We start from the raw sequence: 23,714 nt of genomic DNA on the forward strand, positions 1-23,714 counted from the left end.
ACTGGTTCCATTTAAGAGACTCGGGTCTAGTCTGCCAGTCAGCATTTTAACCAGTGATGAGCAGAACCATTACAATCAAGGATGTGTCATCAGTACGTGGCAATGCTCACGTCTATTGTTCACACTTGAAAACCTGCATTTTTCAAGGGCATGGACCAGGGTGGAACGTGTCCCATGATGGTGGAAATGTGATTCTAGCCAGATAAACATTATAGATTTGGCGGGAAAGATCATTAGTGTCTGAACTGTACCCAGTTTCTGCAAATGTCTTCAAGATGAGGTATCTGCTCTGTGAGAGGATAAAACTAAGTAACATATATTACAATTGTGGGTTTTTTTTGCACTTATGTTTTATATTGTTTTAAACGCAAAATGTTGTTTAGCACTAGGGTATAGGACTTAGTGACATCTTGGGGTCAAAGTGCATATTGCAATCAACTAAATACCTTTTGTAAACAAACATGGTGGCACAACATGGTGGACTTAATGAAAGCGAACCTGTACCGACATTTACTCATTTTTGGGCTGTCAACATTGGAATAATATTGTGACATGTAAATCCTGAGAGTTGAATTTTAATTATGATTAAGCACAAAGCCCAAATTGTTGATATGAGTGTGTTTACTTTTTTAGAATATGAGTTCGCTTTTAGCACAATTGTTTTTGTTTCTGTCTCAGGTCCAGTCTCTGACATCAAGGCCTAAATCCTGTGAAGTGCCTGGAATCAAGTAAGTCTAAAGAGAGAAACACATGATCTCTTTTTTTCACCATTTGAAAATATGCCTTTTACAAGACTGTCATTCAAATTTGGATACAGGTGCAAGCAGCAACTCGTAGTTGGTCAACAGAAACAATGAAATCATAGAAATGAAAAGCTACACATTTCCACCTTGTCAAACAGGATGTGTGTGTTCCTCATAACACCTCTAATCTTTTTTTAGTAAGAGAAACATAGTTATAACATTCCATCTTCATTGTTCACCACCAGTTTGCTAAGTCTGTTCCCATTGTAGAAGGCCTCTGATGTCATGCTATGACTTATAATTAAACAGATGAAGTTCAGTGGCTTTAATGTTGATGTATCATTTTGATACAGGGAACAATACATACTTCTAAAAAGATGCCCCTTTGACTGGTCTGGAAATGAATGACTGAACAGAAGGATAAATTCAAAGCATATGCCTCTGTCACCAGCACCAAGCTGCTTTGGCCTGCGTGTTTCATGCTTTCTCTTTCTCTGACTGCGAGAGAACCAATATTTATATGTTTGTTGTGCCAGTGTGTGTGTGTGTGTTTGGACAGACAACAATGAGTCACAGTTGATGCTCATATACCGTTAATGTGGCAAGTTAGTAGTGGAAATTGGAGAAATAATTGAGGAAATGGAGAGTGGGTGGGGAAAAAAAACAAGCCTGGAACAATTGGATAGGAGGTAATGAGTCCTGTCAGTTTGAAATGACAACAGCATAGTGAGAGACTCTTCTTTTAGTTTTACACACATTTCAAGTTCTTTCTGATGAACCAGACATGTTTTCTGTCTGTTTGCCTTCTCTGCAGTATATTCCCATCTCCAGAGCAGAGCCTTGGACTTTCCCACTACCAGGGCTCATTAAATACGGGCGGCTCTCTGCCTGACCTAAGCAACCTGCACTTCCCTTCTCCTCTCTCCACCCCACTGGATCCTGACGACAATGGAGGGTACCCTAACCTCAGTGGAGGCAGCAGCACTGGAAATCTGCCTGCCGCCATGATGCACTTAGGTATTGGGAATTCACAGGGTGGGTGGTTTATGCATGTTTCCTGTTCCATAGTAATATGTTTTTTTTGTTTGTTTATTTATTTTTTAAATAAATATCAGAGATAAAAATCAGTCACATAATTATAATAATAATAACCCTGCTTTCTAAGGATATCATATCAATTTACCTGAAAAAAGAAAAAAGTTAGATACTTAAGTAATACGTCTTGGTTACTCAGATTGATAAAACAAGTAATTTCATGAATTGATCTGTAAACAAACTAAACTACTAAAAACTCAAGAAATGTATGAACCATATTTAGTTCACAGGCTGTTTGTTTCCTTGTTTTCTCTTATAAAGTGTATCTATGTTGCTTTTTTTTCTCTGCATTTTTAAACATTTTGTCATCTTGCTAGAATTTTGGTGTCTGAAGTCTCAGAATCTCTAATTCATTCATTTGAAATGTGCCCCATCTCACAGCTAACAATTAAATCTGGCCATTTCATTGGAAGTGAGTCGTCATCTTTATGATTCCAGTGTTTGTTGGTTTAATAACCACAAAGTTTGTCCCACATCTAAAGTTGAGAAACCAACGTTCCAGTGTATTAAGCAGGTTCCATGTTTCCTTCCCTGCCAGCTAACCCAATCATACATTATTAGCAGCTCATTGAATACTCTCTCTGTCTCCTGCTCCCTCACTCTGAACATTGCTGCCTGATCTGATCACACCCACCACTGCTCTACTGCTCTCTCAGTGTTTCCTCTCTGTATTTTGTGAGTAGGATGTGTGGTTGGGCTCCCATGACGAACACAGTTCAGTTTGGCCAAGCACCCAAGTGACAGAGGAACTTTGACCCTGTTTTGGCTCACTACAAGCAGCTCTTTTCTTTTTCCCTCAGTTTCACTCTGTTCTCTCATTTTCCTTTCCTTTGCTATCCATCCGTCTCTCCTTCCCATCACACAATAAAGTCTTGTGTTTTGGGTTTAAGACTGGAAAGCATACTGGAAAATGGAGTGCATACTTACATCATAACTTCCACATGTTCACCTTGTTCTCGGGCTTTGGATTCACTGCCTTATTAGTCTCCATGTAAAGTGCATCTACGCTCTGATGCTTTGTATATCTGCTGATCCCTCTGTTTACATGTTTTTGTCTTTATCGTCCTTGCAGGACTCTCCTCCTCTCTCAGCAATCCCTCAATTCAAGCATCCCTAAACAACTGCCAGCTGCAGTCATCGCTCAGCAATCCCTCCATCAACTCATCACTGCGACTGTCCGGAAACTCCCCCCGGCGACGGCCAACTCCCATCAGCCCCCTAACCCTGTCTCCAGGCAGCGAGCAGCGCAGGGGTCTGGCAAAGCAGTTGTCCCCCACCATGTCCCCTTCACTGTCTCCCATCACACAGGTAAAAGTTTTACAGTCGGTTCCTTTATTTATTATTTGTTATTTATTTGTAATCTGCTAACAGCTGAATAATATCATGGCTAGAAACAAACCATCAGCACAATAAACCCCTTACTCTGTTATCTTGTTTGGCTCATTGCATTTTTAAATTAGCAGTCAGGGAAAATTAAACTTTGCTGTCAAAATAAAAAAACTGTTTTGCACAAGGACAAGAAAGTAAAATCTAGTAAAGATTCCTCCACTGAAAATCAATGATGCACTAGTTTTTAATGGAGATAGTGTATTTGAGTAATGACTCTACAGTCAATATGAAGTCCCAATACACTTGGGACGTCAATATGAAGTCCCAAGTGTTTATTAAACTTGTAGTCAGTCTTTACTGACTCCTGCTGGCTCTCTCTGTCCTGTGTAGGGAGTTGCTTTGGATACCAGCAACATGCCAAGGGAGCCGCCCCCACCTTACCCACTCTACCAACAGCCCCAACATGCAGTGGATCAGGGTCGACAACGCCAGCAACAGTCACAGCAGCATCAGCAGCCTATTTCCCCTCTCCATGGCATCCCACTGGATTTTAGCACGGGCCAAGTAAGTCCTTTATAAACTGCTTTTGTACGTGTGTTTGAGTAGTGGTGAATGCAAAACGCACATAAACTCAACAGTGTTTATTGTGGTGCAGAAATGAGTGTGGGAGGTTAGATTTCAGCATTGTTATTCTGTTGAAATACAGATTTTTACCATTTTTTGATAATTTACATTGGTCGTTTATTTATTTCTGTTCTCTCTTAAGAATGTTGCAGCCAATAAAACTTTGTTTTTTGCCTTTACGATAATTGTGTAATACTTTCAGGTGATCTCAAGGCTTGTATCATTGCCAAACTGCTAATAACGGCTAGTTTTTTCCACCTCAGTGTTAGTTAGTTAATGATAGATGAGGCTTTTTGGCACAAACTTGTCCTCATGATGTCAAAACTAATTATAAAATGTAATTGCCAAAGAAAAACAACACCAGCTGTGTTTATATTTGTCCACTATAAGCCTTGCTTTCATTGTGTTTTTGACAAGTTGAGTTACAGTGTTATTCTGTACCAAAACCAATTAAGAGAATAGTGTTCACCTGGTGTAAAGATGCATTTTGTGACACAACACAAGTAACCGTCTTTTGCAAGACGTCGGTCACTAAACTAGAGCTGCGGGGGACAAGACTGTTGTCTGTTGTCCGTTTAAACTTGCAAACATGCAAACTTGACCATTTGCTGATCAGAGTCTGATGTTTTGAGACTCTTGGTCTTCCCTGACAGCACAACAATATGGCGACACTTTTCAACGACCCGTTCATGGAGCCCCAGTTCACCAATCGCCAGACCAAGACCCTCCTCAATCAGGTACCGGCAGACACACATGCACACGATGGTGTACACGCTGTTCGCATATTCATTTCTAAAAGGATGTGGTAGCTAATAAGGTTAGTTTGTCACAAAAAGTAAAAAGATTTGTTAACCTGTTTTTAATGATAGCATTAACACAGTGATTTTGACCCTGACTAAGCTGAATCTTAAAACAGATGCCATTCATGTACACAAACATGTTAAAACAATCAATTTGATCCAGACGGGAAATTCCGTGGAATTTTTACAGTTGGCAAAATGTCTGTTATGCTATGACTTTAGTCCTACAAGAGCATTTCTCTGGGTGAGTGGTAATAATGCGAAACCACTTAAAAACATCACATGAAATACGTTGAGTGAATATGACATTTGAGCTCACGGGATCTTGTGTTTTTTCTTTCGATTGTCGTTTTCTCATCGCCATCTGCCGTCCAGTTGGACCAGTTCAGTCTGTTGGAAAACACGATGAGCTCCACAGCAGGAGGTTCTTGCTTTGATCCTTCCTCCTCCTCGCTCTACTACTCCCAGGCAGCCCTCGCGGGGCTGGGAGGCAGCCATGGCAGCCTGCAGGACCCGATGCACATGAGGTCCAACATGCTGTACTCCAACTGCAGCGGTGGGCTACCCAACATCATTCTCACTGGTGAGTCCATTCAAATGGGTTTGCTGAACTGTACAACTGAAAATGAAGTATATAAGAATACAAGCTAAAAAAAGAGTCATGTGGTTTAAAGATTAGCCCAACAAAAAAATATGTATTTAAAGTCTCAAACAGTAGGTTGGCCTTTTCTTTTTTTTTAAATTTCATCAATAGTTTTTTATTTTATAAGGGGAAAATAATTCTCAACAAACTACCCTTTTTGTTTAGTTTGTCATTAAGAGTTCCAAGGACTAGTTTGTATCAGTTATTGGTTTTGAAAACGAGACAGAGCAGTTCATTAAGGCCTCGTTTATACTTTATAGTCATGTCACACTGATAATTGTTGCTCAACACATCTTAATAAGTTCCGTAACATTTTTAATTATGGCTCCGATAGCTGGCGTCTTTCAGATGTTGTATATCCTGATTGGTATTGTCAGTTTGTTTATTTGCCTCCATAACTGTGCTTCCTTTTACTTATTTTGATAATGGGAGGATTTCATTTGGAGGAAGAGATTTTGAATTAACAATTATTGAGAGGACAATAACAGAACATCCACATTAAGATTTTATAAATGTGCAACACAGAAGGAAAGTGTTTTCTCTTGCTCAACACACTTAGAATGAATGTTGTTTTTGCACACACACACACCAATTAGTGATATTGAATTTGACCTCTGCATTTAATCCATCCTTTCTAGGCACCAGTAGTGAACACACACACAAGCCGAGCACATATGGGAATTGGGTGCGCACCTCAGCCCTTGACCCATCCCAGGATTTGAACTGGCGATCCTTTGGTAACAAGCCCAATTCCTTTCCTCTTGTCCATGGGCTTCCCAAAGAAATTACCCTGCCGTGATTTGAACATGCAACTGACGCGCTACCGTTGTGCCACTTCTATATGTATCAAGCTTCAGAATCAAAGACATTCAGTTACTCTGTCTAGTACATAATTATGGTAAACGATGGGGAAATGTTTTTGACCTAAAGGAAATGAGATAAATGATAGTACACTGTGTTTCAACCAGCACTGCTAGTGCTGCTTCAGAAAAAAGATTTGCAGTGTAGATTACTGATATTTGTGTAAGTGTGTTCTCATATTAGTGATTCTCTCCTGAACAAGAAATCTTGTCTGCAGAGCAGCTTGTGTTTTTTGGGCAGTGAGTTAGGTAGGTTGACATTTAGTAATAATTACACACTTTAAAGTTCAGCTCCAAGCGCCAATGTTTGGGTCTTATTATGGCTTAAGTTCCACCACAACAGTTATAAATGAAGATTGAGTTGATCTAGTGTTTTTTACTTGATGACATTCACTCACCATCATCTGTGCCTGCCTCTTATTCTCAGATGACTCCAACCCCAGTCTGTCAAAGGATATAAGCAGTGCACTCTCTGCAGTGCCTGAATGTTTTGATCCAGAGGGAGGCTTTCCATTGGAGGATGAGCTGCGCATCGAGCCCCTCAGCCTGGATGGTCTGAACATGCTCAGTGATCCAGACATGGTGCTACCAGACCCATCTGTGGAGGACACTTTTCGTAGTGACAGACTCTGAATGTAAAAAGTGTCACCAGTTTGAAGAAGGCCCCCCACACACACACACACACACACATGGATTTGCAGTGTACAGAGTGTTCAAACCTGAAAATGCATGCTTGCAATCTCTGTAGGCCCACTGTGCATGCATCCACTGCCACTAAGATTCAGTAAATGTGAAACATGTGCGCATCATGTACACACACGCTTTTTATGGAGGGAACTTGTGAACAAACACTGTTCACTCATGCTTCATGGAAGTTACCCTCACTTGTGCTCAGGCTTGTGTTTTTAAGGATGCACTCTTGGGTTTGGAATCGATGCTCGGAGCAAAGACAGGTCCAGCTCTGGGACCCCTGCATCTCAAACCAAAAAGATTTGGATTTCAAACGCGAAACACAAGACGATACAGCAACAAGCTGTAAGTCCCCCAGTTTCTTTTCTCTCTCATCACCAGCTTGCACCCCCTTGAAGCCATGGCAACCTCATCGCCATGGTTACATACCATAGCAACCCCATTGCAGTACTGAAGGAACAGAAATGCCAACACACCATTAACTTTTTTTACTGCTCCAATGTATCAGCAAATGGGAGCTACGGTAACGCTCACAGCTGAGCACTGACACGTCATGAGGTAAAACATCTGGCAGCTCAGATTTTCTTCAGGTGAAATGAAATCCAGCTGTATAATTTAAGCTCTCAAACAATCATGGTAGAAATGAAGATGAAAGAAATTTGAGCTTTATCTTTAAAAATTTATTTTTTTGGTATTCTTTTTAAAATGTATGCCACAGATTTATGAATATATATACATATACATGTATATATATATATATATATATATATACATGTATGTGTGGGTGTGTGTATGTATGTGTGTACATACACACACACAATACCCAGAGACAAAAAGGGCAAACTGTTTACAAATATGAGATTCAAAAAGTAAATATTACTAAAGAGAACAGATGTTTGTTTTTCTCGATTTTTAATTCAGAAATATAACTCTAAGATGTATGAAATGACTTCTATATTTTTCTGTGCGATCCCCCCTCTTCCTGTGGTTTCCTCTGACAGGACTGGGACAGTGTCAAAGTCAAATTTAAGAAAGGAACTTCACGTGTTTCACATGTTTTGTCTTCTTTTATTGTTTTTTTTTTTTTAAATACTTTTTATGTACATTCATTGCATATGTATTTTACATTTTATACTGACTCGTTGAAACGCTTTAACTGTTGTGAATAAGGGCATGCGCTGTGCTACTGTGGATGGATTTTGTCCCATGTATCTGTTTGTATATGACAGCAGTCCCCCAAGCCCCGCCCCCCCACCCACGTGGCTTAACAGTGAAAGTGAGCAGACTGCAACCGTGTGGACAGCGGACATCATGTAACATTGCACTTAATCTCTTTTGCACTAATTGGTTCACATTGTGTAGGCTAATATATTTACGTCAGGTAAAAGTTTTTTTGTTTTTTTTTAATATTACCTGATATTCCAAAGATATTAAATGGAGCCATTAATAAATGAAAAAAAAAAAAGAGAGTTTATATACAGTGAATACGTATAAATAGTCATTGCACATACACACATTTCAACACACCAGAGGCAGGTGTTTAATTATGAGGTGATGTGAGACGATTCAGCCATGTTTGTATGTTTCTGTAAAAAGATCACAGTTACAGTTGATTATGTAACAACTGGAACATTTAGGGCATTGAGTGCCCCCTACTGTTTGTTTATTTTACTAATGTCAGAGCTGTTGTAATACTGCTCATGGAAAGATTTGGAGCACTCTTCTGACTTTGCTCCCTTAGCTATGCAACTTTTTCTTTTTCTAAATGAGCGAGGCCCGTTGAACAGGTGAAGCTCGTAGATTATGCAGTGTAACGTGGCTTTCAGGTTCATCCTGTTGTTTGCAGGATCAAATTTGCTACAATTACAATATTACATATGTCCATTGTCCACAGTTATGTTGATGCTCGCTCTGGTAGAGGAGAGTCTGGCACTGTTTGTATTCCTCATTCTGGTTGTTTTTGTTACACTTTGCAGTCTGAGGGTGTCGTACCTGTACAGACTTGGGTCTTTTTGAGTGTGTGAGAGATTCAGTGTGATTATCTGTCATGTAAGAAAGGGGGTTTGGGTTGTAATGAGGCTGTTCTGTCTGTTTATATTCAGTTTTTGCTGTTAAAACCTATTTTTTTACCTGCTCTGTTGTTAACTCTATAGAATAGTGGGTGAGTGATAGAGCCATGTTGCAGTTAATCAATGCTCTGTTGTTTATAATATAATATATATTTTTGTCTCTGTCTTTGCACCCCTCTGTCCCAGCCTGTTTCCTGCAGTCTAAAACTTCTGCCTTCTGCTGCCTTACTTTGTTGTATCTTGACTTTTCATATTCCAGCAGTCATGTGTAACAGCCTGTAATAATCACTTACCTTTAGCGTTAGCTCTGTTTGGTACTAACTGCCTGTGTTTGTTTTTTGTCATGTAGTTTCATTAGGGCTTTTCTGTTATGTTTGTGTTGTCTTACTTGTTAGTTGCATAGTAATATGTACAGTTCTGTTATTTAAAGAATGTTTTTGTTCATTAGAGTTACTACTTTTTTTTTTGAATTTGTAACGTTCTTAGTTTGTAACTAATGTTATAGTGCTCATCTTTCTGATTTAATATAAACAATAAACCTCTTTACTGTGTAAGACAAAAGATTATGTTCTGAACTGTTAAGAGGATGCAGTGCTTGTTTCCGCCAATAGATGGCAGCAGTGCACCGTGTAGATTTAGACACCCCTTGATTTTAAAAATTGATTTTTTGCTCTCAGAGCTTTCCACACTAAAAGTATGCTGACAAATGATTTCAGAAAATATTCATTCAGCACTTTAAACCGTCCCCTATTATTTCTTTAAAAGGATATTAGAAAAGTTTAAACTTGTGTCATTATTTTGCCCATTAGTGTAAATTATTATTACTTTGTCGTCACGTACGGAAGCGTCTTGCTGCCACACCAGCAAATTAATATAATATTAAATAATATATCTATATTGTAAGAACAATAAAATATATGTGAAACGTATTGTTTTAACAGTAAACGTATCATGTCATGAAGTGGTACATTTTTAGGGACTCATTTTTCACTTTTAAAATGTGTATTCATACTTTTCAGTGTAATTGGTGTCATTGGTCAAAATATTCTGTTCAACCTTCGTCTTTTGAGGCTTTTCAAACGTCACAAAGTACTCGGTTGTGTTTCCCAGCTGTGTGCGGCTCACTCTCAGGCCTTCTGTGAGTTCCTTCAGGTGAAATAGATGGCAGTATTACACTGTTTATTTGCCAAGGTCCAAATTAGCGTCAGATGGTAACAGTTACTGGTGATTATACCTACCAGCCTGCGAAGATGATTAAATGTGGGATTCATTCATGAATGACAAAATCTTCAGTCTTCATCCCCAGATTCTTTCCATGTGTTTCCCCAAATGGTGATATGTTGTAAACAGGACCATTTTCACTTTCACTTCTTATTATTTCAAAACTGTTTTAGAACAAATACATCAAAAGAAAGTGCATGTGGGGATTGTTATGAAGGAGACATGAAGGTCTGTAACTGTATTAAGTGCAGTTTTACCTTCAGATTATTGTGTTCTTCCACTGTCACTGAACCTGAACAGTGATCATCCTACTTTTTTCAAGAATTAAAATGACAACTCTAACATTTGGTGCCCATCCGTGCATAGATCATACTATATATGAGTGTGTGAGAACAGTGTCGTCCGGCAGATGGACAGTGTGGGTAGAAAACCATCTATGGGCAAGTTCCAAAAAGTACACTTGCACACACCTACACAGTCTAGTGATGCCAGTGAACAGATAATCACAGCCATCTATAGACTTAAGTCTGAGCAGGTCAGAATGCCAGCCTTAAATTGCTGCCAGAGGGGAGTGTGTGTGTGTGTGTGTGTGTGTGTGTGTGTGTGTGTGTGTGTGTGTGTGCGTGTGTTGGTTTTTGTGGTTTAGGCGGACATTTGACCTGAATACGCACCGACATTAGGGGGACATTTCGGATTAGCGGGACATGGCCAGTGTCCCGCTAATTCGCGCAATGTAAAGGCATTGCTATAGGTGAAATCAGTTCAAATCCAAAAAATCTGGGCATGTCCTTCTAATACACATTTACCTGATTTTGTGTATATCTGTGTATAATCTGTGTATCAGCATAGCGCCCCTCTGAGCTTGGTCAGTGGTACTGCAACAGCTCATGAATATTCACACTAGTGTATGATTTCACAGCTTGTGATTGGCTGACTGTCACAGAGTCCCGATAATTCCCAGAATGTCCTGGTAATTCCTCTTTTTATCAAAAATGTTGCGTTACCCGGATTTTAACACAGAATCATCGTTTACTCACAAAACCTCAGCTACTACAACCTTAAAACAACTTTGACTTCATATAAGTTGACTTCATTGAAGTTGAGGTTATCAATTAACACATAAGGCTAAATTTACTTGACTTTATTTATTTGTTTTGAATGATGAGTATTTCAGCCACATTATGTTTTTGACAGTTGCTAAATAGTCCTGTAAACCACTTGTTGCTTCTTCTTAAATGAAGACTCTTTGCAATATTCCTTGGTGGAGGAAAGTACAGGATGCATTCCCCAATCCTCTTCATTGAGGGAGAGGACACAGACACACGAACTTCACTCTTACAGCCCCTTACTACAGAGATTTACAGATGTTTGCTTTTTGTACTAGGCCTCTAATATGAAGGAGGTATTGAAAAAGAGCCCTGGATGACTCTTTAAATTCAAACTAGCGGCCTCTGATGTTTGGGTGTCTATGATATTCAGGCTTATGACATGATGTATCATTTGTATAGTGGGCCATACAGTTGGTGAAGTGGTGAGGACTCTTGCCTTTGCAGCAAGAAGGCCTGGGTTTGTGACTCGGTCGAAACAAGGGCCTTCCTGCATTGAGTTTGCATGTTCACCCCAAGTGTGAACATGCAAGAGATTAACATGGGTTAATCTCCAACAACTACCAGGGAAATGTCTAAACCCATAATATTTAACAGATGAGTCTGGTGTATTTAGCAACAGTACTGCTGATTGCATCACAAAGCCTGCCGCTGTATTTCAGTCCAGTGACTGTGTCAGACGGAGTATGTGCTTCGGTCATGGAGGAAGAACTGAAGAAATCATTTTCATTAACTGATTCCAATGAGTCTGGTACACTGAAAACAACTGCTTTTCAAGTCACTAGTCACTTCTTTGTGTCACGTGTAAAACAAAGTCACCGCAGTTTCATACCGCCATACAGTGATGACTCTTCCCACATTGAGTACTGGGTACTTTGGGTACTTTTTTTGGGATTTTTGCGGGATATCTGAGTTTCAGAGACTTGGAGTGTATAATTCAGGCAGTCGCGTGGTGGCCAAGATGTCTCAGACAATTGACATTTACAAAATCCTTTGCAAATTTAAATAAACAAATGCATTCATGGTAAACACAATACCTGCCTAGCCCAGTCGTGTGGTCTCTGGTCATGTGCAATCAGTACATAGGCAGAGTTTAATTTAATTTTTAAATGATTAGATGGGCTTATTACAGGCCTGCTGCACTCACAAATACCAGGGTTTTTTTGTCAAAAGATTTCATTTACTGATTGCTTCTTCAAGAATTTTCTAACACAAAAGTGAATTAATATGAATAAATGAAAAATAAAAAAAACTCAACTGAAAAAGCTATGTTTAAAAGAAAGGTTTAAAGAATTGTGACAAACTCAGGTTTGAAGTTCAAAACAGGCACTAAAAATGTATGGTGATGAGACAGGAATGCACAGTCTTACATAATGTGCAGCCATGATACAAGTAATTGTTGAATTTTAGATTTAAGATAACACACACTTTGCTGGTTAATCTGATTAATTCTCAACTAAATCAGTAGTAGAACAGTTTACTAATGAAGGGGAGAAAAAGACTAACTGCAGCAGATATGAATCCTGTTGCCTCGATGTTTAGAAATGCAGGATGCATCTATATGTCTGTGACTTACTTTTTAAAGAAGGGGCTACAGCCCTGGCAACCAGCACCCCATTTTCACTCTATAAGGTATGTACCTCACCCGACCATACCTCAACCACAAGCACACTGATGGTGCAAGTGTTTTTATAGTGACACAACATCAGCATCAGTTGGAAACTAGCAATGATTTAAAGGTAAAAGTATTTCTTATGGAAAATGAATACTTTCAAGGTTTTATATTACATTTAACTATTGGATTAATACATAAATGTGTAAAGGGCATTTTTATGTTGTAGGCAGTGAATCTCACAGTAACGCAAGCTGTGATAAATGTAGTGGAGCATCATTTTTTTTAATTTTGAAATGTAATGAAGCACAAGTATAAAGTACCAAAATAAAGTACATGAATTTAAGTAAAACTCAAAACTGTGGTATGATAGTTGATATATATATATATATATATATATATATATATATATATATACATATTTATATATATACATTATACCACTCATGTTTTATCACTAATAACTAGCTAACAATCCCCATGTATAAGGCAAAACACTTATAAATGTTTGATTCAAAGAGGGTTGCCCCCGACATGTGGCAGCTACCAAATATACTACCTACTATACTTAAAAGCCATCTTTTTGATGCTGTTATTTATTTCTAAAATCTTAAAAATATCTAAATATAACAATGTATATATATATTTATGCTGTATGTGTATTTTATTTAAATACACAGACGTGTGTGTGTATATATATACATATATATACATATGTGTATTTGAATAAAATCCTCACCCTCTTCCCTCAATAATCATTCCCCCATGACCCCTCCTTTCTCTGTGATGATGGTACAGTCCTTAAACCACATTGTCCTGCTGCTGCAGCACCTGCAATTTAATTAACACTGGCAAAGAAGGTGAGTTTGGAGGTAAGAGGTGTTAACATTCAAATACAGCCAAACTTTGCTTATAGAAACTAGTTTTGCTTACTTTTGATTAAGTTTGATTACTTGTTGGTGTGTGTTTAAAACGTTAAGATTGATGACACATTGGTTTGACCAGTTACAGGTTAATGGTAGCAGTTTAAGCTAACGCTAGCGCTAATGCTAGCGCTAATGCTAGCGCTAATGCTAGCTTCGTTTGGGAACAAATGTCAGCTATTATCTTGCTTGTCGGGAATTGTTATTTATTTATTTTATGATTTTTGTTGCCAGAGTATGCATATAAATAAATGAAGATATTGTGAATGATTTAAATCTACCATGCTGACTTGACTGTCATGCTTCTATGACAGGGCACATGACTTGTGACCAAGGCCCTAGGCACTAAAGAAGGCATAGAAACTGCATGGCAGAAGGATGAATATTCAAGAACTGTTTAAAATGAAACCACTGTGTAAAATAATTTATTTTTTCTCGCACAAATGGATAGACACATTTATAAGTTGAATACACTAGGTCTATTTTGGCAATTTTGGCAATTTGAAATAATTGCTGTAATTATTAAATACTTGGCTTTAGCTATACTGAACTTTTTCTTTTATTTGTTCATTAGTATCAGGCTTTATAGGCCATGGCATCAACAAGGCCCCGCAGAACAAAGATAAAACCTAAAGATGAGGCTGCATATTTTTCCTCCCTGTGTAAAGATAAGGATGGATTTGATATTAAATACATAAATTCCTTTAAAGGTGAGTTACCAAAATATTTGTCTTTAGTACAGCTTATGTTTGATAATTGCTTTGACTGTGTCACTTCACCTGACTCACCCTATGTTTTTGCTTAGGTCGAGGGGTGTTCAGCTGCTGCCACTTTAAAGAGGGAGACTTCCTTGTTGAATACAGAGGGGAATTAATAACTAAACATGAACATGACAACAGGCAAAGAGTGTACCTTGATGCACTTAAGGTTTTCATGTTTGAGTTTCGTTTTAATGGGAAACAGTTATGGTATGTAATTTTATGTGTTTTATTTTTTCCTCCTGAGATATTTTATTTAATTACTCAATACCAGTAAAAAATAGCTGTTCCAGTTGTGCTTTATATGGAAAGACACAAGTATTCCATCCATAAACATGATTTTTTTTAAAATGGTAATGATAATATGCATGAAACATGCTAGTGAACTTACATTTCAATATTGTTTGTTTCTAATCAGAATCATGTGCTTGCCATTTCAGTATTGATGCTTCCTGGGAGGACGGCTCCCTCGGTAGACTCATCAATGATGATCATGTGAATCCGAACAGCAAAATGAAAACCATCAAAGTTGATGGAAAGCCCCATCTGTGCTTGTTTGCACTAAGGGACATCAATCCAGGGGAAGAAATCACGTATAACTATGGAGAGTCTGACTGGCCATGGAGATGCAAGGTATTAACAAATGTAAATAAACACTTTCGATATCAATCTGCTATCATTAAACACAAATCAAAATCAAGCAGTGCCATGTAGACAGATATATATTTATTACATATCTGTAAAATTAAATACATAACATCCTCACTTAAGTATTATTTTATTTATAGTAAGATTTTCACAGCCTTTCTGCCATCAGTGTTTGGGTTTGATGGCAGTTTGTGTATTGTATGTTCTCATAGTTTCTGGTGATATCATGTTATGTATTATGGAGGATGATCAGGGTATGGTGTTGATGTTTAGGTGTGGTACAGTTTGCACCCTGAATGTTTGTATGATTTACAGTGCAACACATAGGTGACACATTTAGCAGGCTTTTAAGCAGTGTACTTTAAGTCATTAAAACTTGTCTTCAATCACAAACTTGACTAAAATTCACCCTGCTGATGTGGCTGTGACATCTGATGCCCTCTCTGACAACAGGTAAATTATGAAGGGCATCTTTATTTTTTCTCTATAACATATGTACATCACTAGTAAAAGTGTTAGTTTTTAAGATTTTCACATTTTTAAACATTAGGTAATCTTCTTCATGATTACTATGTGGGTGTGGTTTCATCAAATTTTATTGCTAGCACTGGCAAATCAAAATTTCTGCTATCCATGTAAATGTTTGAACGCGGTCTGTGTATTGTATGTCCTTGTAGTTACTGTTGGTGTCACAGTGTGTATTATGGAGGACAGTCAAATCAGTTTTGAAGTTTGATCACAGTTTGTGTATTGTATGTCCTTGTAATTACTGTTGGTATCATGTTGTGTATTAAGGAGGACAACGATCAGGGTTTGGTGTTGATGTTTAGGTGTGGAACATTTTGTACATTTTACCCTGAATGTTTGTATGATTTACAGTGCAACACATTGGTGACACATGTAGCTGGCTTTCTGACACTGGATTTTAAGTCTTTAAAACTTGTCCTTTTTTACCCAATTGAAGTGAGACTAAAATTCACCCTGCTGATGTGCTGTGACATCTGATGCCCTCTCTGACAACATTCAACAGGTAAATTATGAAGGACATCTTTATTTTTTCTCTATAACATATTTTTAAACATACATCACTAGTGTGTTAGTTTTTAAGATTTTCACATTTTATAAACACTAGGTAATCTTCTTCATGATTACTATGTGGGTGGTTAAATCAAATTTTATTGCTAGCACTGGCAAATCATTGGTGATTTCTGCTATCCCATCAAGTGAGACTAAAATTCACCCTGCTGATGTGGCTGTGACATCTGATGCCCTCTCTGACAACATTCAACAGGTAAATTATGAAGGACATCTTTATTTTTTCTCTATAACATATATACATCACTAGTAAAAGTGTTAGTTTTTAAGATTTTCACATTTATAAACACTAGGTAATCTTCTTCATGATTACTATGTGGGTGTGGTTTAATCAAATTTTATTGCTAGCACTGGCAAATCAAAATTTCTGCTATCCATGTAAATGTTTGAACGCAGTCTGTGTATTGTATGTCCTTGTAGTTACTGTTGGTGTCACAGTGTGTATTATGGAGGACAGTCAAATCAGTTTTAAGTTTGATCACAGTTTGTGTATTGTATGTCCTTGTAATTACTGTTGGTATCATGTTGTGTATTGAGGACAACGATCAGGGTTTGGTGTTGATGTTTAGGTGTGGAACATTTTGCACATTTTTACCCTGAATGTTTGTATGATTTACAGTGCAACACATTGGTGACACATGTAGCTGGCTTTCTGACACTGGATTTTAAGTCTTTAAAACTTGTCCCTTTTTTTTACCCACAAGACCTCAAGTGAGACTAAAATTCACCCTGCTGATGTGGCTGTGACATCTGATGCCCTCTCTGACAACATTCAACAGGTAAATTATGAAGGACATCTTTATTTTTTCTCTATAACATATATACATCACTAGTGAAAGTGTTAGTTTTTAAGATTTTCACATTTTTAAACATTAGGTAATCTTCTTCATGATTACTATGTGGGTGTGGTTTCATCAAATTTTATTGCTAGCACTGGCAAATCAAAATTTCTGCTATCCATGTAAATGTTTGAACGCAGTCTGTGTATTGTATGTCCTTGTAGTTACTGTTGGTGTCACAGTGTGTATTATGGAGGACAGTCAAATCAGTTTTGAAGTTTGATCACAGTATGTGTATTGTATGTCCTTGTAATTACTGTTGGTATCATGTTGTGTATTAAGGAGGACAACGATCAGGGTTTGGTGTTGATGTTTAGGTGTGGAACATTTTGTACATTTTACCCTGAATGTTTGTATGATTTACAGTGCAACACATTGGTGACACATGTAGCTGGCTTTCTGACACTGGATTTTAAGTCTTTAAAACTTGTCCCTTTTTTTACCCACAAGACCTCAAGTGAGACTAAAATTCACCCTGCTGATGTGGCTGTGACATCTGATGCCCTCTCTGACAACATTCAACAGGTAAATTATGAAGGATTTCTTTTTTTATTTATTCATAACATATATATATATATATATATATATATATATATATATATATATGTATATATATGTATATATATATATATATATATATATATGTATATATATGTATATATGTATATATATATGTATATATATGTATATATATGTATATATATATATATATATGTATATATATATATATATATATATGTATATATATGTGTGTGTGTATATATATATATATATTTATGTGTATATATGTATGTGTGTTCAGCCTCCATGATGGCAAATGAACTACATTTATTACATCTACCTTCATCTCTTATCATTGCTATCACAAATATCACAAATTGCTAAACATAAGACTTCCAGGGCAAGACAGAGTAGGAGGGTCCATAAGAATACATAATTAAGTGGGAGGCCTAGCAGATTTTAATAGTATGTGAACTGTGTGATTATCATCAAAGTTGCCAAAAGAGTTATGAATGCTTTTGAGCAAATCTAGTGGAGGTTTAAATGTACAGTAGGTACAGTCTTTAGCCAATGATGAATATAACAGTAAATGTGTATAAATGAGACAATACTGCAACATGTCACATCATCTGGGCATGGTTTCTATATGATAGGCTATGCACTGTGATTGTTTTTCTCTGTGTAATTTAGTATGCAGATCATGTGACTGTGTGTTACAGGACATGTACCTTTGTTTACCAAATCAGTTGAAATGTAATTTGTTATAATGGAATCTTATTCTCACTGCTTTATCAACAGAACTGTAAACATGAGCTGACCTCCTCAGTGGTACCAAGCTTGGAAAAATGTGCCAGTTGTAGAGGACCATTTGCCTCCCTTAAGTGGCTTGGTGTGAGATGTAAAGGTGAGTATTATTTTTGATAAATGGACCATGTATCCGTAAATGTGTTTCCGTGAGTGTAATTAATATGGTCTATTTGTTTTCTTTTTGAATGATCATTCATACATATGAACATATGATAATATAATTATTATTATTATATTATAATTGGTACTTTTAATCAAATTCTGTAATCAATGAAATCATTTATTCTCTGGTATAGTTTGTTCCTGCTTCTGGCACAAGTCCTGTTATTCTCAAAATGTGAAGTCTAATCTTGAACCCATACCATTCGTAAGTATATTTGTGACATTATTCTTAATAGTGACATTCCTGATGTGTACATTATTATTATTATTATTATTATTATTATTATTATATATGTATATATTTTTTTAAATATCAGGTTATACAAGAACGACAGTCAAGTGAAGAGGCATCATCAGAGGAGGAATATGTGCCTGATTCTCTTAGTGACTCGGACAGTTCATGGATAACCACAAAAGAGCCTTTACCATATGTGCAGGACAAAGTCTCAGAAATACAGAATATTGAAGTGACCTGCAGTGAGTCTGCAGTCTGCACAGTGCAGCCTGAAGACACATCTGAAGACACATCTGAAGACACATCTGTTATGGATAACACAGAAACAAGTGCAGATCTGCACATACAGTCTTCAAATGCATCCTCTTTAGTATGTCACAAAAATTTCTGCTACATTTGTGGAAAACCACAGTCAAAATTAACACGTCACTTAAAAACCCATGAGAAGACAGATGTGGAGGTTGCTCGGATTTTGGCACTGCCCCCAAACTCCAAAGAACGCAATAAAATGCTGAACAAACTACGGAACAAAGGGAACTACAAACACAATACAGAGGTTTTAACTAATGGGTCTGGAGTGCTAAAAGTTAAACGCCTGCCAAAGAAAAAGTACAATTCAAAAGATTATGTGCACTGCATGTATTGCCAGGCCTTGTTTCTTCGAAAGGATCTATGGCGACATGTTCGTAAATGTCTTTCAAAACCAGTGGAAGCCAATGTGGAGTCAGGAAGAACTCGGGTCTTGTCTTTGGCCACAATGTCTAACTCAGCGCTGTGTCAACAGATATCCCAAGGTGTTTGGAAGCTGTTAGCTGTGATGAAAGATGATGACATTGCTGCTGCTGTGCGCAGTGACTTCTGCATTCTTCAGCTGACCCAGTCATTTTTCAATAAACATGGACAGGATCCCACCAAATATGAGTATATTCGCCAGAAGATCCGCGAAGTTGGAAGACTCCTACTGACACTGCGCAGAGAATCTTCAGTATATACTCTTGAGGATGCTGTAAGGCCAGCAAATTTCAATGTGGTTATCCAGGCTGTCAAGAAGGTGGCTGGGTTTGATGAAGAAAATCACTGCTACAAAACTCCAAGCCTCGCACTTAAGTTGGGTCATTCATTGCAAAAGATATGTGACATCATACACTGCAGAGCTCTCATGGCAGAAGACAGTACGCTGATAAAGTCCACCCAGGCGTTCAAAACCCTTTATACTAGAAAGTGGTCTGAACTTGTATCACACACAGCTTTGACCACCTTGAATGAGGGGCATTTTAACAAGCCATCGACTCTGCCTTTCACAGAGGATGTGCAACGACTTCATCAACATCTTGAAAAGACTACAGGTTTAGCGTCTGAGAAGTTGGAAGAGACACCAACACCACAAGTTTATGGTCAGCTTTGCAAAGGCACTCTTGCAAAAATAATATTATTCAACCGAAGGCGTGGAGGAGAAGTTGCAAAAATGCAACTGAAAGGCTTCCTTGAGAGGGACACAACTGCTCTACATAAAGATGTTGCTGTTGGCCTCACAAAGTTTGAACAAAAACTTTGTGAACACTTCAGTCGTGTGGAAATAAGGGGTAAAAGAGGACGCAAAGTTGCTGTGCTGCTATCACCAGACATGGTTGATGCCTTAACACACCTCATAAGCAAAAGAAAAGAATGTGGCGTTCCAGAAGAAAACAAATTCCTGTTCGCAAGACCTCATTGTTTGTCTCCTTACAGAGGACAGGACTGTCTGAGGATTTATGCAAATGAATGTGGTGCTCAGAATCCTGACCTCCTCAGGTCAACGCAGTTACGCAAACACATTGCAACTTTATCACAGGTCCTCAACCTCAAAAACCACGAGATGGACCAAGTTGCTGACTTCCTAGGCCATGATATCCGTGTCCATAGAGAATATTACAGGCTTCCAGAGGCTACAACCCAGCTGGCCAAAATATCAAAACTACTTCTTGCCATGGAGAAAGGGTCCCTAACAAATCTTCAAGGCAAAACACTTGAAGAGATTGAAATTGAAGGTAATGTGACTGAGACTGAGTTGTTGTTAGTTGTATTTTGTGGGAGACTTTACCAAGATTATGATTGTAACCATTGCTAACAAAACAGAACTCACCTGTAGAATCTTTAGCTTGGGGATTTTCTTACTTAACAATAATAATAGTAATATTAAATAAACTTCAGATTTCAGATCTTTCCGTATTGCATTTGTACAATAACATAAAATAACTTCTGTGATGTTTTTCTTTTATACTTATTTTTTGATAGACAACCTAGACTTGGATGATTCAGGACAAAGTCAAGGCAGTGAGACGGAGGAGGAGGAGGAGGAGGAAGAGGAGTTGCCAACACGTTCGTCATTGCCTAGACCTCCATGCACCTCAGATGGTATGACGTCCTACCTCAGTCCACCAGCATGCTCCCTGATTAATCATTGCATGTAGGCTTATGTCCTATATGTCATGGTTTATTCCAAATCAATATTTTACTTTCCACTCGCAGATATTGACTCTGCCCCAGAAGGCACATCTACAGGTAAAGATAATTCTTTAACTAGCAGGCCACATTTAGAGCTATTTGAATGCTAGTCAGTGTCAACAGTACCAAGCTTATGCAACCCTTGATACCGAATTAATGAGGCTCTGTTTCTTTGTGCACAAAATAAACCTATGTTATTTGGTGTATTTTGCTCTTATGCTTTGACTCTTTTTTTTTTCCTTTTTTTTGCTTTAGGTCAGTAATTTAAATGAAATTTCAAATTCTTTTATGATCTCCCTTTCAACTTTCTTTGCCTTAACATTGTAGACTGATAATATAATGTAAATGACAGAGGAGTTAAAGTGAAGACTTAGTACTAATATGAGTGTTTTGGTGGACAATTTCAGTACTTTGTCACTTCCCTTGCAGTGGTTGATGATGATGTTGATATCGCAGACAGAATGGACCAAAAGCTCAGCAGGGCAAGTGAAGTACTTGAACAACCTGGTAAATGCAAACAACCACATACACTAGACTATAGCTGGGGAACTTGTTAATTTAGTTTGCTTGTTTAACTCTGATGTACAGTCCACACAGAAAGCATTTAAGAGACAGTTGCCTCTTGCCTAATTTATAGCAAATGCTTAAATGGATAGTTACAGCAATAACTCTTAAAGCTTTTTCACAGTAGACATTTTGACATAATTTGCTGGAAAATTAGAGGTTAAAATAATATTGGTAATTTCTGCATTTAATTTAAGGAATGCAAGTTCAAGGGATCTGCTGTTGTACCTGCTAACTCACTGGTATGGCTTATTTGGCGAACCCTGTTTAAATTAAACATAACTACAGTTAATGCTGTCAACACTGCCTGTGCTGTTCCAACTTTGACAGGTCAATATTTTTTATGAAAAAGACACAGATCAAGTTATCACATGACCTACATTGAGCGATAATAATTTTTCACATTTTTGCAGAGATGAAGAGAGCCAAGCGACATGAGGAAACTCCATGCACCTCAGCTGGTATGACCTTTGACCTCCAGAATGCTTGCTGATGTTAATTTAATAACATGAAGGCTAAGCAATGTACTGTATGTTATGGTTTATTATAAATCAGCATTTCTAAATAAAGCAAGCCAAAGTGGCTTGCTAGTTACTTAGATGGCTAGGTGAAATTCCTTGATCATGAGATTTGGGGTCAGCTTATCTTTATTGCTCCAAATACATTGTGTTTGTTTTAAAATATTTTTTTCTCATTTCAAATGTCTCAAAGTGAAAAAAGACAATGTTCTCATGAACATTAATGAGCTGGAGCACAATGTTTCCTTACACATAGAAGAATGATTTCATTGAGTTCTGTGCACTTTAAAAAAATTCTACATATTGACAAGAGCACATTTGCATTGCCCAGTAACTGTGTACTGCAGTGAGGACTATGAGAGAATGAATACATCTCTATTACATGTTGTTTTGAAGTTGCAGATTTATTATGTAAAAAAATGTTATGAAAATGAAGTGTTAATTTGAAGGTGTGGTTTACCATTGATCTAATTTCCTCTTTTGTAGTGTCACTTGAAAATGTGCTGGAAATGGATGAGCCAAGAAGAAAAACGAAACAGCAGTGGTCTCCTAAAGAGGTGGCAGCAGTGATGCGACATTTTAAGCAACATGTGACCAAGGGGAAACTAGCCACAACAAAGGAATGTCAACAGTGCAAGACAGCTGAGCATCCTACTCTGGCTAATCGCACTCTTCAGAACATCAGAGACTTTGTCAGGAATCGTGGCGTAACTCTGAAAAGAAAAAGCAGTCACTGAACAGCTATGTTTTAAATGTTAGACAGTTATTTTACAGTTTTTAGTTGTTAGGTAAAAGTGATTCTACCTCAATTTCAACCCATGTAGGGTTAAACCTAACAATTGTTTTCATCAGTTCACCTGCTAATTCTCAATTAATCATTCAGTGGTTTGCTCCAGCAAACGTTGGTGGATGTTTTTCATTTGTTATGTGTCCCTATGATGGACTGGCAAGCTGTCTATGTTATACCACTGTCATATGTCAGCTAGGATTGGGCATGCAGCCTCGTGACCCTCGTGGAGGATAAAGTGTGTCTTGTTTTCCATTGTCAAACTAGTTAACATTTAACAGTTATTCATTTAAATATGTCAGTCATGTTAAGCTGTGTTTGTCATGGCTGTTGCTGGTTGATGCAAGTAAAAAGGTGATGTGAAAACCAAATAAATCTGGCTTCTCATTCATTGATTGGTGTAATCTGTTCTTAATTATCAGCTGTCCTTTTCAAGGTCATACTGGATGTAGCACAGACATCACAGAAATAGTATTATGTATTTTAGAGACACGGGTTTGGGTACTATGGTGTAAAATGGTCTGTCCGCTTTGCATCTGTGACATCTCAATAAACAGTGTTACAGTATTTTAGTTTGGTATAAAATTATGGTTCATACAAT

The 23,714-nt window shown here is 37.6% G+C and overlaps 2 protein-coding genes across 12 annotated transcripts in view; both read left to right on the top strand.

The window, feature by feature from the left end:
- The window catches only part of crtc3 (CREB regulated transcription coactivator 3), a 33,943-nt gene extending 24,129 nt beyond the window's left edge, over positions 1–9,814 (top strand). For 4 of the 8 annotated variants that reach the window (XM_044029971.1, XM_044029973.1, XM_044029975.1 and 1 more), the window contains 8 exons: positions 679–728; positions 1,558–1,778; positions 2,911–3,146; positions 3,558–3,731; positions 4,445–4,528; positions 4,967–5,174; positions 5,873–5,971; positions 6,522–9,814. In XM_044029971.1, the coding sequence (XP_043885906.1) occupies positions 679–728; positions 1,558–1,778; positions 2,911–3,146; positions 3,558–3,731; positions 4,445–4,528; positions 4,967–5,174; positions 5,873–5,971; positions 6,522–6,727 (1,278 nt within the window). In that variant the 3' untranslated portion in view covers positions 6,728–9,814. The remainder of the gene's footprint in view (positions 1–678; positions 729–1,557; positions 1,779–2,910; positions 3,147–3,557; positions 3,732–4,444; positions 4,529–4,966; positions 5,175–5,872; positions 5,972–6,521) is intronic. The other 4 variants (XM_044029977.1, XM_044029978.1, XM_044029979.1 and 1 more) reach the window with 2 other exon arrangements.
- Positions 9,815–13,473: 3,659 nt separating this feature from the next.
- Positions 13,474–23,504, top strand: LOC122772782. 4 transcript variants are annotated; one of them, XM_044031057.1, is made up of 13 exons: positions 13,474–14,425; positions 14,521–14,683; positions 14,914–15,106; positions 16,921–16,995; positions 17,506–17,580; positions 18,355–18,460; positions 18,660–18,730; positions 18,843–20,787; positions 21,035–21,154; positions 21,269–21,301; positions 21,674–21,751; positions 22,222–22,269; positions 22,813–23,504. In XM_044031057.1, exons 1-13 carry the CDS (start codon positions 14,308–14,310, stop codon positions 23,061–23,063), a joined length of 3,276 nt encoding a protein of 1,091 aa, XP_043886992.1. In that variant the 5' UTR covers positions 13,474–14,307; the 3' UTR covers positions 23,064–23,504. The 4 variants fall into 4 exon arrangements, with proteins under 4 accessions (XP_043886992.1, XP_043886994.1, XP_043886993.1 ...); XM_044031059.1 differs by having other exon boundaries at positions 21,674–21,726; positions 22,813–22,839; XM_044031058.1 differs by lacking the exon at positions 22,813–23,504 and adding an exon at positions 22,006–22,050.
- The last annotated feature ends 210 nt before the right edge of the window (positions 23,505–23,714 follow it).

Source organism: Solea senegalensis, linkage group LG7 (assembly GCF_019176455.1).
Source record: "Solea senegalensis isolate Sse05_10M linkage group LG7, IFAPA_SoseM_1, whole genome shotgun sequence".
NCBI classification, from domain to species: domain Eukaryota; kingdom Metazoa; phylum Chordata; class Actinopteri; order Pleuronectiformes; family Soleidae; genus Solea; species Solea senegalensis.